Source organism: Eublepharis macularius, chromosome 6 (genome assembly GCF_028583425.1).
Source record: "Eublepharis macularius isolate TG4126 chromosome 6, MPM_Emac_v1.0, whole genome shotgun sequence".
In the NCBI taxonomy this organism is placed as follows: Eukaryota; Metazoa; Chordata; class Lepidosauria; order Squamata; family Eublepharidae; genus Eublepharis; species Eublepharis macularius.
This window is the reverse complement of record NC_072795.1, coordinates 14306561-14319849: the sequence shown is the minus strand read 5'-3', so window position 1 is coordinate 14319849 and position 13289 is coordinate 14306561. Positions and strand designations below refer to the sequence as shown.

Below are 13289 nucleotides of genomic sequence, written 5' to 3'. Positions count from 1 at the left end.
AAGACAAATTCCGTATCGAGGTTTGATGAGCAAGGGGTTGGGGGAATGAAAGAACACAGAAAAAAGCCTGCATTTTTTTCCGTGTTGTGATGCTCTTGAATAGAGAGGCAGTTTGGTGGAGGGATTAAAGGACTGGACTAGGGTTTGGGACACTCGCATGCAATCCTAAACAGTTATTCCAGGCTAAACCCATTGGTTACGGATTGCATGGCTAGTCAGTTAATCCTAAACAGAATTACCCCTTTAAGCCCATTTATTTCAGTGGGTTTGGACTGGAGTAACTCTGTTTAGGTTGTGTTGCCGGTCTCATAATCCTAAACAGAGCTAACCCAGTCTAAGGCCATTGATTTCAGTAGGTTTAAACTGGAATGTTTATATTGTGTTGATATTGTATTGTGTTGCTGGATTTATAATCCTAAACAGAGGTACCCTAGTCTAAGCCCATTGATTTCAGTGGATTTAGACTGGAGTAACTCTTTTTAGGATTGTGTTGCCAGTCTCATAATCCTAAACAGAGTTACTCCAGTCTAAATCCATTGATTTCAATGGGCTTAGACTGGAGTAACTGTTGACCAACTATTTCAGACTACTGCCACTTGGTAAATGCTGGGGAGTACAGGATGGTAAACTTCTCTGCAATTTATCCCCGCGAGATTATCTTGTTTCCCATGATACTCCTCACCTCATACACCATAGCCAAGAAATGGGTGGTTGTGTCCTTATTTTAACTGAAATCTGGATTTCATCCCATGTTTCATAATTCTCCTCTTGCTTATCAAAGTTAGTCAGTCTGGGTGGAAGTCAGCAACTTCAGTAGTATCAGAATTTCAGAACGTCATGGGGGTGACAGGAGAGAAGGGGAAAATCTCACCCCAGTGGGGTATCCCTCTCTCCTTTTCCTCTGCATGGTACAACTGGCAGGGGGGGGGGTGAACCTCATTCAATCTGGTCACATTTTTATCCCTCTCTTCCTCCATGATGGCGGCAGCTCCTATTTTATCTTCTCAACAACCCTGTACTGGAGGTCAGGGGCAATGTGCAGTAGCCCACAGTTGTCCCATTAGCTTTGTGGCCGCACAGAAAGTTGTACACAGGTCCAATTCCAGCATTACTTATTATATCACACTCTTGGATGATAAAGGTCCCATCTCTGGCATCCAAACTGGGATACATGTGAGAGGAAGCTTCTATCCAGGGTACGCCTTCTCCAAAGATGACCTTGAAGCCAAACTGAATGAGCGCTCCCATTTCTCAGTACTCCCAGCAGAATCAGAATTCCCCCAAACCAATGAGACTCTGAGCAGAACCACAAGTGACAAAAGGCACAGATTGGACACTTGTCCACTTCCCTCAAGTTTTGATGGGAAATGTAGGCAGCTTGGCGGAATGTTGGACAAGTGACAGTTGAAAAGTCCATTGGACAGCAGTCGGAGAGCCAAGCTGCAAGACCAGGATGCCTACATTTCCCATCAAAACTTGAGGGAAGCGGACAAGTGTCCAATCTGTGCCTTTTGTCACTTGTGGTTCTGCTCTGCGTGACCATTCCCCCCAGTCTCTGCTACTATCCTTTTTATATATGTTTGAAATCCTGGCCCTGCAGGAATCACTGCCTCCTGGTGGGTCCCTCAGCAACCCTCACCCAACATCCACTGCATAGAGAAATCCTTCATTTCCATAGACTCCAGTCTAAGCCCATTGAAATCAACAGACTTAGACTGGAGTAACTGTTTAGGATTATGAGTCTGGCAACACAATCCTAAAACAAGTTATTCCAATCTATACCCACTGAAATAAATGGGCTTCGACTGGAGTTTAGGATTATTACCTCTGCAATAATGTGCACCATGTCTCTGTCATTGCCTTCCACAGTGCTGGGTATCCTGCCACCTGAGTAAATGTGGACTTAAGAGATGCCCTGCGAATTCCACAATTTAATTATTTGTTAAGATGCCCTTCCTTTTGTCCATCCTAACCTGCTTGAATTTCTTTGGGCAACTTTGAGATTCAGTATTATGGCAGAAAAAGTTCTATTTTCTCCATCCCATCCAAAATTTTGTATACCTCTATTATGTCCCCACCTTAGCCTTATTTTTTTCTAACATAAAAAGTCCCAAACTCTCCAGCCTTTCCTCATAGGAAAGGTACTCCAACTCCTTAGCCATCTGGGTTGCCCTTATCTGCACGTCCCCCCCCCCCCCGCCCGCTCTTTTTGAGATACAAAAACCAGAACAATATTCCAAATACACCTGGCACCACAGATCATTTTTTTCATTGTGTTTTTATCTGATCCTCCCTGCAAAGAGCTCAGGGCCACCTGTCTTATGTTTTACCCACAACACGAACCCTGTGAGGTAGGTTAGGCAGGTGAGAGAGTGTGAGTGGCCCAAAATCACACAAGCTAGCTTCATTATGGCAGAGAGGATATTATGAGACTAACAATATAAATCTAAAGTGCTTTGGCATTCAGAATTTTTTTAAACTAACCACTTGTTTTATTTACAAAAATACATATCCTGTTTTTCTGCCAGGTAGGCTTAAAATATAGGTAGCTTCTTCGCTGAGAAGGGATTTGAACCCGGTCTCCTAGTTCTTACACCAACACACTATATATATATATATATATATATAAAGACAAGTGTCCTGACTGACTCATCAATGCCCAGCCCAAACCCCCGGACCTAGAAAAAATGAATTTTGGGGAGAACATTCCTTTCATGATGTAAACACCCACTAAGTAGAGATTTTAAGAAATTCGCCCCTAAGGGAGTATAAAGGGGTAAAATGTGTTTTCCCAAGGGGATACAGCTTCCCTGTTTAGCTGGCAGGCTGCTGCCTGCTTGCACCCCAGCCCACCGCCAGCTCAACCACTATCAACCACCTGATAGGGCCAGCCTTTCAAGGTCATTTGCTTATGCGGACTGATTGGGGCTCATGATATTCCACATTTCATCCCCTCCCCAGAGACAGTTGGAACACAGAGGTCATTTGCGTGTGCGGCCTGACTGGTTCTCGCCCCCCACATTCTAAACAGTATGCAGTTGTTATTGGGAGTCATTGAATGTGTCCTGAGGTAAAATGCACCTCCCATTCTTCCCCTAAAAGTTCACTAGGGTTGCCAATCTCCCTATGGGGCCTGGCTTTCCTGTGTGGCTGGCAAGCTCCTGCCTCCTTGACCCCTCCCCCCAATTGGTCAGCTGTGGAACTCTTGTGTTCTGAGGTAAAAATCAGGTAAAGGAAACCGCAGACAGTTGAAGAAATATACTACAAGACTCCTCAATAGGGATAATATGCTTCACTTTATTCAAACACCTTTGTGAAGCTCAGGCACTAGGCTATTATACCACAAAACCAACAATAAACACGCACGCACACACACACACACACACACCCAAAAAAAACGTTACATACTCATAACTGGATTTAAAGTAGTTAAATACTGTAGCGAAGCAAGGGTATCAAGCTAGTCTTATATAGGGGGGATTCCTTTGTACTTTGTTTGTTCATTAAGAGGAAATGTCATTTCTAGAAATTTGGCAATCAGAACTTCACAAATAAATTTTGGACCCATCACAGTTGTGAAAGAGCCAGATTTAAAAGATAAATCAGAGTACTGTCATCTGTGGTTCATAATGCTTGAAAAGGAAAGTAACAGTGATTCACCCTACTATATAAAGTTATCTCTACCTTCCAATTTCTTCTTCATATTTGATACCAGCCCATCCACCTATACGAGTTGCATGGTGGTCTGCTTCTTACCCCCCACCCAATTAATAATAAGACAAAATTAAATCTAAGATTAAATCAAGCAAAGCTCACAACTTTAAAAACAACAGAAACAGACAGGCACAAGCCTTTTCTTGCTGTTTCCTCTTTCCTCATAAGAGTATGACTGCTTTAGCTTAGGACACATTTCAGATTTGTGATGTCGTAGGTCACAGTGAAGGGTGTTCACTCTGTTTCATCAGGGCTTCCTGACACAGTTCTTCCTAAATTGCTTCAAGGCATTATTACCTAATTACCCTGCTGTTAAAGGCAGATTCCATAAAGTGGAGTCACTGAATAACACCAGGTTAGAGTGGCAGGGTTGGTTTTCCCCTCCCTTTTTAATAATGTATTCATTACAACTGTAGCCTGCCCTTCCTCAAAGGAGCGCACAGGGTGCATTAGCTTCATATGCAATCCCACAACAAGGTCAATTTGGGAAGAGGCCATGGTTCAGTGAGAGAGCATCTGCCCAGCATGCTGAAGGGCCCAATTTCAATCCACGGTATCTCCACCTAAAAGGATTAGGTGGTAGGTGATGTGAAAGATCTCTCCCCGAGACCCTGGAGAGCCGCTGCCAATCTGAGTAGACCATACTGACCTTGATGGACCCATGGTCTAATTCAGTATAAGGCAGCTTCAAGTGTTCGTATGCATTAATCAGAATTATAACAAATTAAGGGTACTACCTTATTCCAAACTGGGAGAGGCAGACTGGGAGCCAGTTTTAAATGTGTGAATGATACGATAGCACTGTTTGCTTTGGAATTAAAACTGACGACAGAACCAAGGAGCTGTCAAGGATAAAAGTGAACAAACACACAAATGAGCCCCAACCCAAATCACTCCTAGTCACAATGTCTGCTGTGGAATAGCACTTTTGGAGTGTTCTTTTCAATCACAGCGTTGGCAGTTTTTTCCGCTTCATGCCAGATTTCCCTCCGCTTGCAGATTGTTCATTGGCTGCCTTCTTCTTTCGGTCCCTCTCTCCATCCATCAACAAAGAGCCTTCTTCATGCTTGTTGCCTCACAGAGTGAGTTGAGAAGGCTCTCCCATGAGCTTTGGAGCTAAGCAATTAAGCATTTGTTTTGCCCATGTCCAAGCCCAGCTCTCCAGCCACTGTTATCAAATGCAAGCATAGTGCTAGGCACACACATGGGGGCGCTGTCCAAGGAAACCATCATTCAGATCCCACCGTAGTCATTGGGGACCACCTCTCCATCAGTTCCGTCTTTGTTTGGGTTTCTAGCTACCCTCTCTCGCGGTAGGCGTAAAAGCATTTTAAAACAGTACACGACAGAAATACTTGTATTTTAAAATATAAGATTTTTAAAAATAGTCATTAGTAAGACAAAACAGGCATATTTAAAATAAGAATAAGAAATGTTGTATGCTGGTTAATGATTCTGTCAAAACAACAACAACAAATGGTGTAGCACATCTTTGGGAAGTGACTCTGAAGGATAAACATAACTTGAATACGTGAGAGAAGAAGCCTGCATTTATGATGCTTGTGGACTTTTTGCAGTTCCTGCCTTGGACCTTTATTATAGCTCCTCCCTTATGTTACCTTAAACTTTTACCTCAGGAGGGCTCTGGACTTAACCAACATTCCTTTATTTCCCCCTACACACACAGCTCCAGGTGTTCTCTACTTCACTCAGGATGTTTTTTTACCTCAGGAACATCTTGGCTTTGGGAGTTTTGAATCTTGCTGCTAACCCTACCTGTGGTGTTTGCCCCCTTTGTGTAAACTATATATTGCTGCCCCCCCTTCCCCCATGGTTTTTGCTGCCTTAGATCTCTTCTGCTTAAGAGAAAGGCTCAGTTATAGATGATAGTATGACAGAACGGTCAGTGTGTGAGGGTGATTGGATGGCTGTAAGGTAAATTAAAATGTTACTAAAATTCATCAGGAAGGATCTCAATTCAGATTCACAAACTACCTAGCATAAATAAAATGGATTTTAATTATAAAAAATTAATCAAATGGTGCTTTTATGAACAATGTATTTGCTGTTGACCTGTGCATTTGGAGTGACATGGCAACAAGTCATTTTATAACCAGTTACTGAAGAAGGCACGGACCCTTTCATTAGACCGTTCGCAATGGCAACTTGCTTTATCTTCTCGGTCTCCAGAACTATCTTTTCTGTTAGAATCTCTTACCACTTTATTCTCACCACTGTGCTGCCAAGAATAAGAATAACAACAACATTCGATTTATATTCCGCCCTTCAGGACAACTTAATGCCCACTCAGAGCGGTTTACAAAGTATGTCATTATTATCCTCACAACAAAACACCCTGTGAGGTGGGTGGGGCTGAGAGAGCTCTGAGAGAGCTGTGACTGACCCCAGGTCACCCAGCTGGCTTCAAGTGGAGGAGTGGGGAATCAAACCCGGCTCTCCAGATTAGAATCCCACACTCTTAACCACTACCCCAAACTGGCTCTCAATCAGACCGTTACTTGCCCAGAAAAGATTAGGAGCACAGCCTGCGCCCCAAAAACCTTATGAAATTCATGCCCAGCTTGTGTTCATTTGAACACAAGCCTTCAAGGACCAGTACTTTAGCAAGGTATTTTGTTCTTTGGTCTCCGAGAATCATTTAAAAATAGTATGTTTTTAAAAATATATTTTAAATGTGGTTTTAATGCCTTAATGTTCACCTTCCTGGGGACCCTATTTGGGTGGAAAGGCAGCATAGAAATGTTTAAATACATAAATGCTAGTTCTCACATCTGTGTTCATTATTCATGGGCATGTAGCCTCGGGTAACAACTTGCAGTGTGACTGAGCCATCCTTGATTAATCGTAACAGACAGAACCTTTCCTGTTCTCCAATGCCAACTCAAACAAAGCTTTTACAGTGGGTAGTTTATACTTTTAGCTGAGTCATCAACTATTGAGTAATCAAGCTATGTACACCAGTTGTACAAACCATGCCTTCTTTATTGTTCGTATCTTTCATTCTAGAGCTGCAAACCTCAATACTTTGAGGCAGTTCACCAAAGCTATGATGGTAACGTATCCAAGAGTGCACAGGAAAATGCTTTTATAGCATCAGTTCAATAAATATAAAAATATGAAGATGATTTCATGAGGGGAGAAAATCAAATCAACATGGACCACCTTGATTCACGGGGGATTATTTTGATTCTGAGTCTTCATCCACTAACTCAACCAGCGGAGCGTGCCTGTTGGCCTGTGATCCTTCCTGGAAATGAACCTTCTTTATTATCCCAGCTTTTGAAGCCCGTATAGTATGCTGCAAAGGAAAAAGTATAGTGTAAATAAACTTGTGTGTTTATTAAATCAATCATAAATTATCTACTTGTAACTCCAGCCCGGTAAAACATCATGTATAAATGAATATCACATGAGATCAGGGTTACAAATATGCAGAATACCTATATACAGAATTCCTGAGTGGTGCATGCAATGGCAGGGCGCTTAACAGCACTTTAAAAATCAAAAGAAAACATCTGAATCTGTAGAAAACAGGTGATTGTTACAAAAATATAGTAAATCTCTAAAACATCAAAAGATCAATTCTGCTGGGGGGGGGAGCGGTTGGTTAGTTCGATTCCGAGGCCTCTCCCCTTTCCCTGAACAGTGTCAGAACCACTTGGTTCTGCTTCTAGACAAATGATCATTGGCAGAAGATGAGGTGGGGGGAGAACAGAATGCAGATTATCTGTTGTACAGCAGTGAGGGAATGACTCCTCCCACTCGTCTTCTCAGATGATTGCATCATCTGCTGGGGAGGAAGTGATACTGACACTCAAGGTGTCTCCTACACCCCAACAGACCAGTTCCAAGATAAAGCTACTTTGGAGCAACACTAGCAGAGTGTTGAGGACTGGTCCACAATCTTTCACAGCTTTACTGCTGTAGAACTATATGATGGATTATAATGTATAAAGTACTTCTGGATTTAGTTACTTCAACTGGAATGGCCGACGCTACAAGCCAAAAGTCCTTGTGGATGCAGAAGCATCAATCACCATGCTTTTCATCAGCAGTCTCCACCACTGCCAAACTTCTCCTCCCCTTAGAGGGTGGGTTGAGTGCTCTGAGGCTAATTATTTCAACCAAACATGAGTCATGCAAAAATAAATATCCACTGGCTGGATCAAAAGCTAGCACAACGTACTAGGAGAAAAGACTCAATTAGCACCAAGATGGACGACTACATAGCCTGGCACAAAGCAACTGCTATTTATACAACTAGCTGGCAGCAGTTCAATGTGCCACATACAATTCAGTGCTGATTTGTAAGTCCAACTAAGCAAGTGGTATTTGAGGTTATCACCACTCCTCAAAGCCAATTCAGACTTGCAGATCTAGACTCCGCAAAAGTTCTGTGCCATGTGCAAAGAGCATTACCAAGAAGAAAACACAACAGCGTTTTCAGGGGCATGGTTGGGATGTGAAAACCTGCTGCGGTCTGTCACTGCCAGAAAGAGTCTGGAGGATTCTCAGTCTTCTTTAACAATTAAAGGGATATCACGAGACTCACCTCCATTTTCATAGCTATCATAACCATGAGTGGGTCTCCAGCGTGGACTTTATCCCCAGCTTTCACAAACACCTATGAATTGAGAAGCAAGTGAGACAACTGAAGCAAAGTGTTACATTCCTACTATACAGGACTGAGTTTCTCTGCAGACAGAAAGGAGGAAGACAAAAGATTCCTTGTGCAAAGGTGATCAGAGACAACTTCGGAGTTCGCTTCTTTGAACTGGTTTCCCTACTGCAACACCATTTTAGGTGTGCCCAAAAGAATGCACTCCTAAAAATGTCACAAGTGCTTGCAAAAAAAAAACCCTTTTCACAGTTTTTTAGGAACCAGGGAGACAGGAATGGCTGTGATTCTTCTCTTTACAGACATGCAACAGGAGTCCTGTAATGTGCAAAAAGTTTCAGCTGCTGGAAGTTGTCCCATTCGTTGCTATTCCAGGAACCACCTGCTATGTTTACCTCTCAGTGGCAAAGGCAAGTTAAAACACCTAAAGTTCGAAAAGCTAAACAAAACGCAAACCCGGTTTGCAGAAATCAGCCAAATTGCATGGTAAAGCTTTTCTGGACTTCGTATTGCTGGGACTTGCAAGTCTGAACAGACACAAAAAATGAACAAGAGGGACAAGGTACCTGCCTAGTCTTCTCGCCACCATTCTCCATTTCTCCTCAGGGGGGTTTATTCATGGGGTTATTCAAATGTGACAACTTCTTAGCTGTAGCTCAAAAGGGAGCAATGCTTGAAAGGTTTTCCATGGGATTTCGTGGACTGTGTCAACTGGCCTACTCACGTGATAAAGTACAAGCTGGGAAATGTGGGAATCACTGGGAAAAACTCTTAATTAATCCTTTTTAAGACGAAGTTTTATTCACTTAAAATATATATTTACTTACTTCATTTATACCTCACCTTTCTCCCCACTGGAGACCCAAAGCATCTTACATAGTTCCCTTCTCCTCTATTTTATCCTCACAACAACCCTGTGATGTAGGTTTGGTCGAGAATACATAACTGACCCAACATCATTAGCTTCCATGACAGAGTAGGGATTCAAATTGCTTGGAGAAAATTAAGAGTCTCTCTACACAATAATTTTGAAACGTGTGCTTCTCGTGCTTGGAAACACAATGTTAGCCAGGAAGTATAGTTTTAAATGACAGAGCCGGCAGAGATCACTCCAGAAGGGACAAATTTTTTTACAGTCCTCTGCTGCCTTTGGCGTCTCCCCTTCCAAAGCCTTTACCCTGCTGAGACTCAGTTAATTCAAAGTTTTAAGCAGCGAGGGTGGCAGCGTAAAAGCTCCAGAAGGGGAGACAGTCCGGCATGCTAAAGGCGGTGGAGGGCTGTGAGAGAATCCATCCCCTCCGGCGCAATCTCTGCAGGCTCTGTCTTTCAAAACTATGTTTCCCGGCTAACACTGCATCTCCCAACACTTGACAGACACGTGCCCCAGGATCTCAAGTAGAGAGACTCTAAGGCACTTATACTTTTAACATCCATAAATGTGCCAATTAATACAGTTCGATATCCTAAGTTAATACACGATACATTTTATGTTGTTAAAGCAGCAAAGTGTGTCTAAGCCTGACAAGAAAGTAAGTTTCCCATATATTTTCTCCCCCCCCCCCCGATTTCCATTATTACCAGAAATAAAAAGCTCCCCCGCCCGCGTGGCTTCAAAATTTCTGGAAACGCTTAGAAAATGCTGGCTAATTATCGTTATGGAGAAAATAGTCTGTAAACATCTGAAAAGAGGGAAAATACATCCACAGGACCTCTTTGTTCAAAGATGATGTCCATTTATAAATTACTGGAACAGAGTCAAAACAGAAGAATCGTCTCAAATTTGAAGGACGCTAGAAAAATTTTTATCTTAACTTAGAAGGCATGGGAAATGAAACGGATAGGCCTTATATACATGTTTGAAGATGATTTGATATACGTATGTATAAGTTTTGAAAATGATGGACTAATGATATATTGTGAGATGTATAAATTTTGATATTTTCTCAATACGTATTTTTTTAAAATTAAAAATCTGGAAATTTCACATTTCTACTTAGGAGAGCAATGGATGTGTTGCTGATCTCCTCCTCAGTTCATGTGTGCCAGCAGTGAGACCCAATAGGCCTGGGCAGCGTCCTGTATAAACAATGAACTGCCCTAAGGCATGCCCCAGAATCTCCTGAGGACAGACAAGAAAGAGGGTTCCTTGGCCAGTTCCTGGGGGAAGGCGTTAGAAAGCAGAGGCCTGTTGCAAATTAAGTGAGAATCTCCTAAAGGCAAACCACAGGGAAATTTCACAGAATCATAGAGCTGGAAGGAGTCTTACAGACCATCTAGTCCAATCCCCAGCCTAAAACATCCCCAACAGGTATTTGTCCAGCTGCTCCCTGAAGACTGCCGATGAGGGGGAACCCACCACATCCCTCGGCAGCCGATTCCACTGCTGGATTACTCTTAACATAAAGAAGTTTTTCCTAACGTCCAGCCAGTACCTTCCCTCTTGTAGTGTAAAACCCTTGTTTTGAGTCCTCCCTCTGTTGCCAACAGGAACAGCTCCCTTCCTTCCTCTAAGTGAAAACCTTTTAAATACTTAAAGAGAATAATCAAGTCTCCCCTCAACCTCCTCTTCTCCAAACTGAACATTCCCAGGTTCCTCAGTCTTTCCTCGTAGGGCTGGTCTCCAGGCCCTCGATTATCCTGTTTGTTCTCTGCACCCATTCCAATTTGTCCACATTCTTTTTGAAGTAAGGCTTCCAGAACTGCACACAATATTCCAGGGGGGGCCTGACCAACATGGAATATAGTGGGATGATGACATTCTGTGATTTGGATGTTATGTCTTTGTTATTACACTCCCAAACTATGTTTGCCTTTTTTGCTTCTGCATCACACTGACTGCTCATATTTAGCTTCCTATCCACCCATATCTCAAAGTCCTGTTCACACACACTGTTACCCAGAAGTGTATCCCTCATCCAGTATGCATGCTTTGCATTTTTGTTACCCAATCAGAGCGCCTGGCACTTATCCATGTTAAATTGCATCTTATTTAAATCTGCCCACTTTACTACTGTGTTCAGATCTTGTTGAATTTTATCCCTGTCTTCAAGGGTGTTTGCTACTCTTCCCAGTTTGGTGTCATCTGCAAATTTAATGAGTAATCCCTTCACACCCTTGTCCAGGTATAACAATATCAAAAAACATTGGGCCCAGGACCTCTGGCACTCCACTGGACACCTCCCTCCAATCAGACATGATGCCATTGACAACTACACTTCGGTGTGGTTATCTAGCCAGTTCCCTATTCATCTAACCATCCTACAGTCCAGCTCACAGTCCTCCAGTTTACCCATCAGAACATCATGAAGAACCTTGTCATCCAAACCTAAGAAGGGACAGATGGAAAATGATCAAAAAGTCAATGTCACAAGCATACAGTGTGTCTAGAGTCCTTGGAAAGTGTTTTGATGCATTGCTTTCTGGCACAAAAGCAAACAGAAAAACAACTACCCATCTTAGCAGCAATGCCAGAATTACCTTTTCTATTGTTCCCGTCATAGGGGCAACAGCTCCACCCTGATCGCCAGCTGCACTCACTCCAGATAAGTATTTTGGTACTGGGAGACCAATCTGCTCGCTGCCTTCCTAGGGAAAACAAAATCAACCCTGTGTAGGTAAACATTACAAAACTTTTACAACTGACACAACACACAAGATTTTCCACATTCTGTAATAAAAGTTGCTAATGGAACAGTTATTAAATACATGATTTAGTGACACAGCTTTTACATTAATCATAGAATCACTTTAATTCCCTTTAAATCACATTTACTGGAATAACAACCACCAAATTGCCAACAGTTTTCTGAGAATACCACTAGTAACGTTCCACTGTAAAAACAGGTCTGCAAAAGCAGTGCAGAAAATTGCTAAGGTAATTTATTATATTAATTTGAAATTATTTCCCAAACCTTACATAAAGACCTACTTCCATGTTGTGGTAATGGAAATGGTAATAACAACAACAACAACAACAACAAAATATGATGTATGAAAAACAACAGATCATCTTGAAATGATGCCCAACTTCTCTCTAATGTAGAAGAAGTATGTGAGTTTAGCAAGGAATTTCTATTCTGCTAGCTACGATTTTATGATGGTTATCACCTGCCATAAGTCTTCTGGGATAGGATTTATTAGAAATCTATCCTCCTCTGTAAAAAAAATTCCTGGTATTGATATTTCCGAATTTCTGGAAAGTTCATATAAATATTTAACCATCTTTCTGTATAAAAGGCAAGCCGTATTAGCAATGACTCACTTTTTATCCTGGTGCACCTGCAAAGGCGCACCAGGATATAAACTGAATTGTCACCAATACGGCCTCCGAAGGGCACCACCACAGTGGGAAGACCAGGCATGCAGGCTCATACCTCCCGAGGGCGCTGCAGCGTTCTTGCGCTCCATGTTCTAGGAGTGCAGTTTAGAATATTCTTCTAAATTCCATCTCCCCTCTGCACAAGTGAGATTATGTGGGACTTAATTTCTCATGGCCAATTTATTCCCTGAAAGGTTCGATACTGGCTAAACAGCTTGCTGTAACTGAAGCCATAAATTATCAAGGACTACAAAAAGCTTATGGTCTACTTATAGAAAAATTGAAACATTTATTTAAACCCATCACTGCTCATTGCTTTTATTTATTTAGCTACATTTCCATGGCTTGGAGTTCTATCCCCTTGATAAATGAAGTAGGAAACGTTACCAGCGTAAAGAGGTAAATGGCATCCTCCACAATAACCAGCTTGGATTTATGAACATTTCCATTTACTGAACATCTTATGTAATCCGAGTTGCCCTCGCTTGAAAGGCCTCCACAAACATGGAAAGACTGGTCCTGGATCTGAAATACATTACACGTTTACAGCTTGTTACCACTTCTGACCAAGCAAGCTTGGGCCGAACAAGGTGCTGCATTCGGAGAGCGGATCTGCAG

At 42.2% G+C, this 13289-nt stretch overlaps 1 protein-coding gene across 1 annotated transcript in view; it reads right to left on the bottom strand.

Annotated features, from left to right (window-relative positions):
- Positions 1 to 6304: 6304 nt before the first annotated feature.
- The window catches only part of MCCC1 (methylcrotonyl-CoA carboxylase subunit 1), a 33234-nt gene continuing 26249 nt past the window's right edge, over positions 6305 to 13289 (bottom strand). Inside the window, exons 16-19 of the mRNA XM_054982654.1 lie at positions 13059 to 13196; positions 11831 to 11938; positions 8288 to 8359; positions 6305 to 7033 (exon numbers count right to left, since the gene is read on the bottom strand). Coding sequence (XP_054838629.1) covers positions 6914 to 7033; positions 8288 to 8359; positions 11831 to 11938; positions 13059 to 13196 — 438 coding nt within the window. The 3' untranslated portion in view covers positions 6305 to 6913. The remainder of the gene's footprint in view (positions 7034 to 8287; positions 8360 to 11830; positions 11939 to 13058; positions 13197 to 13289) is intronic.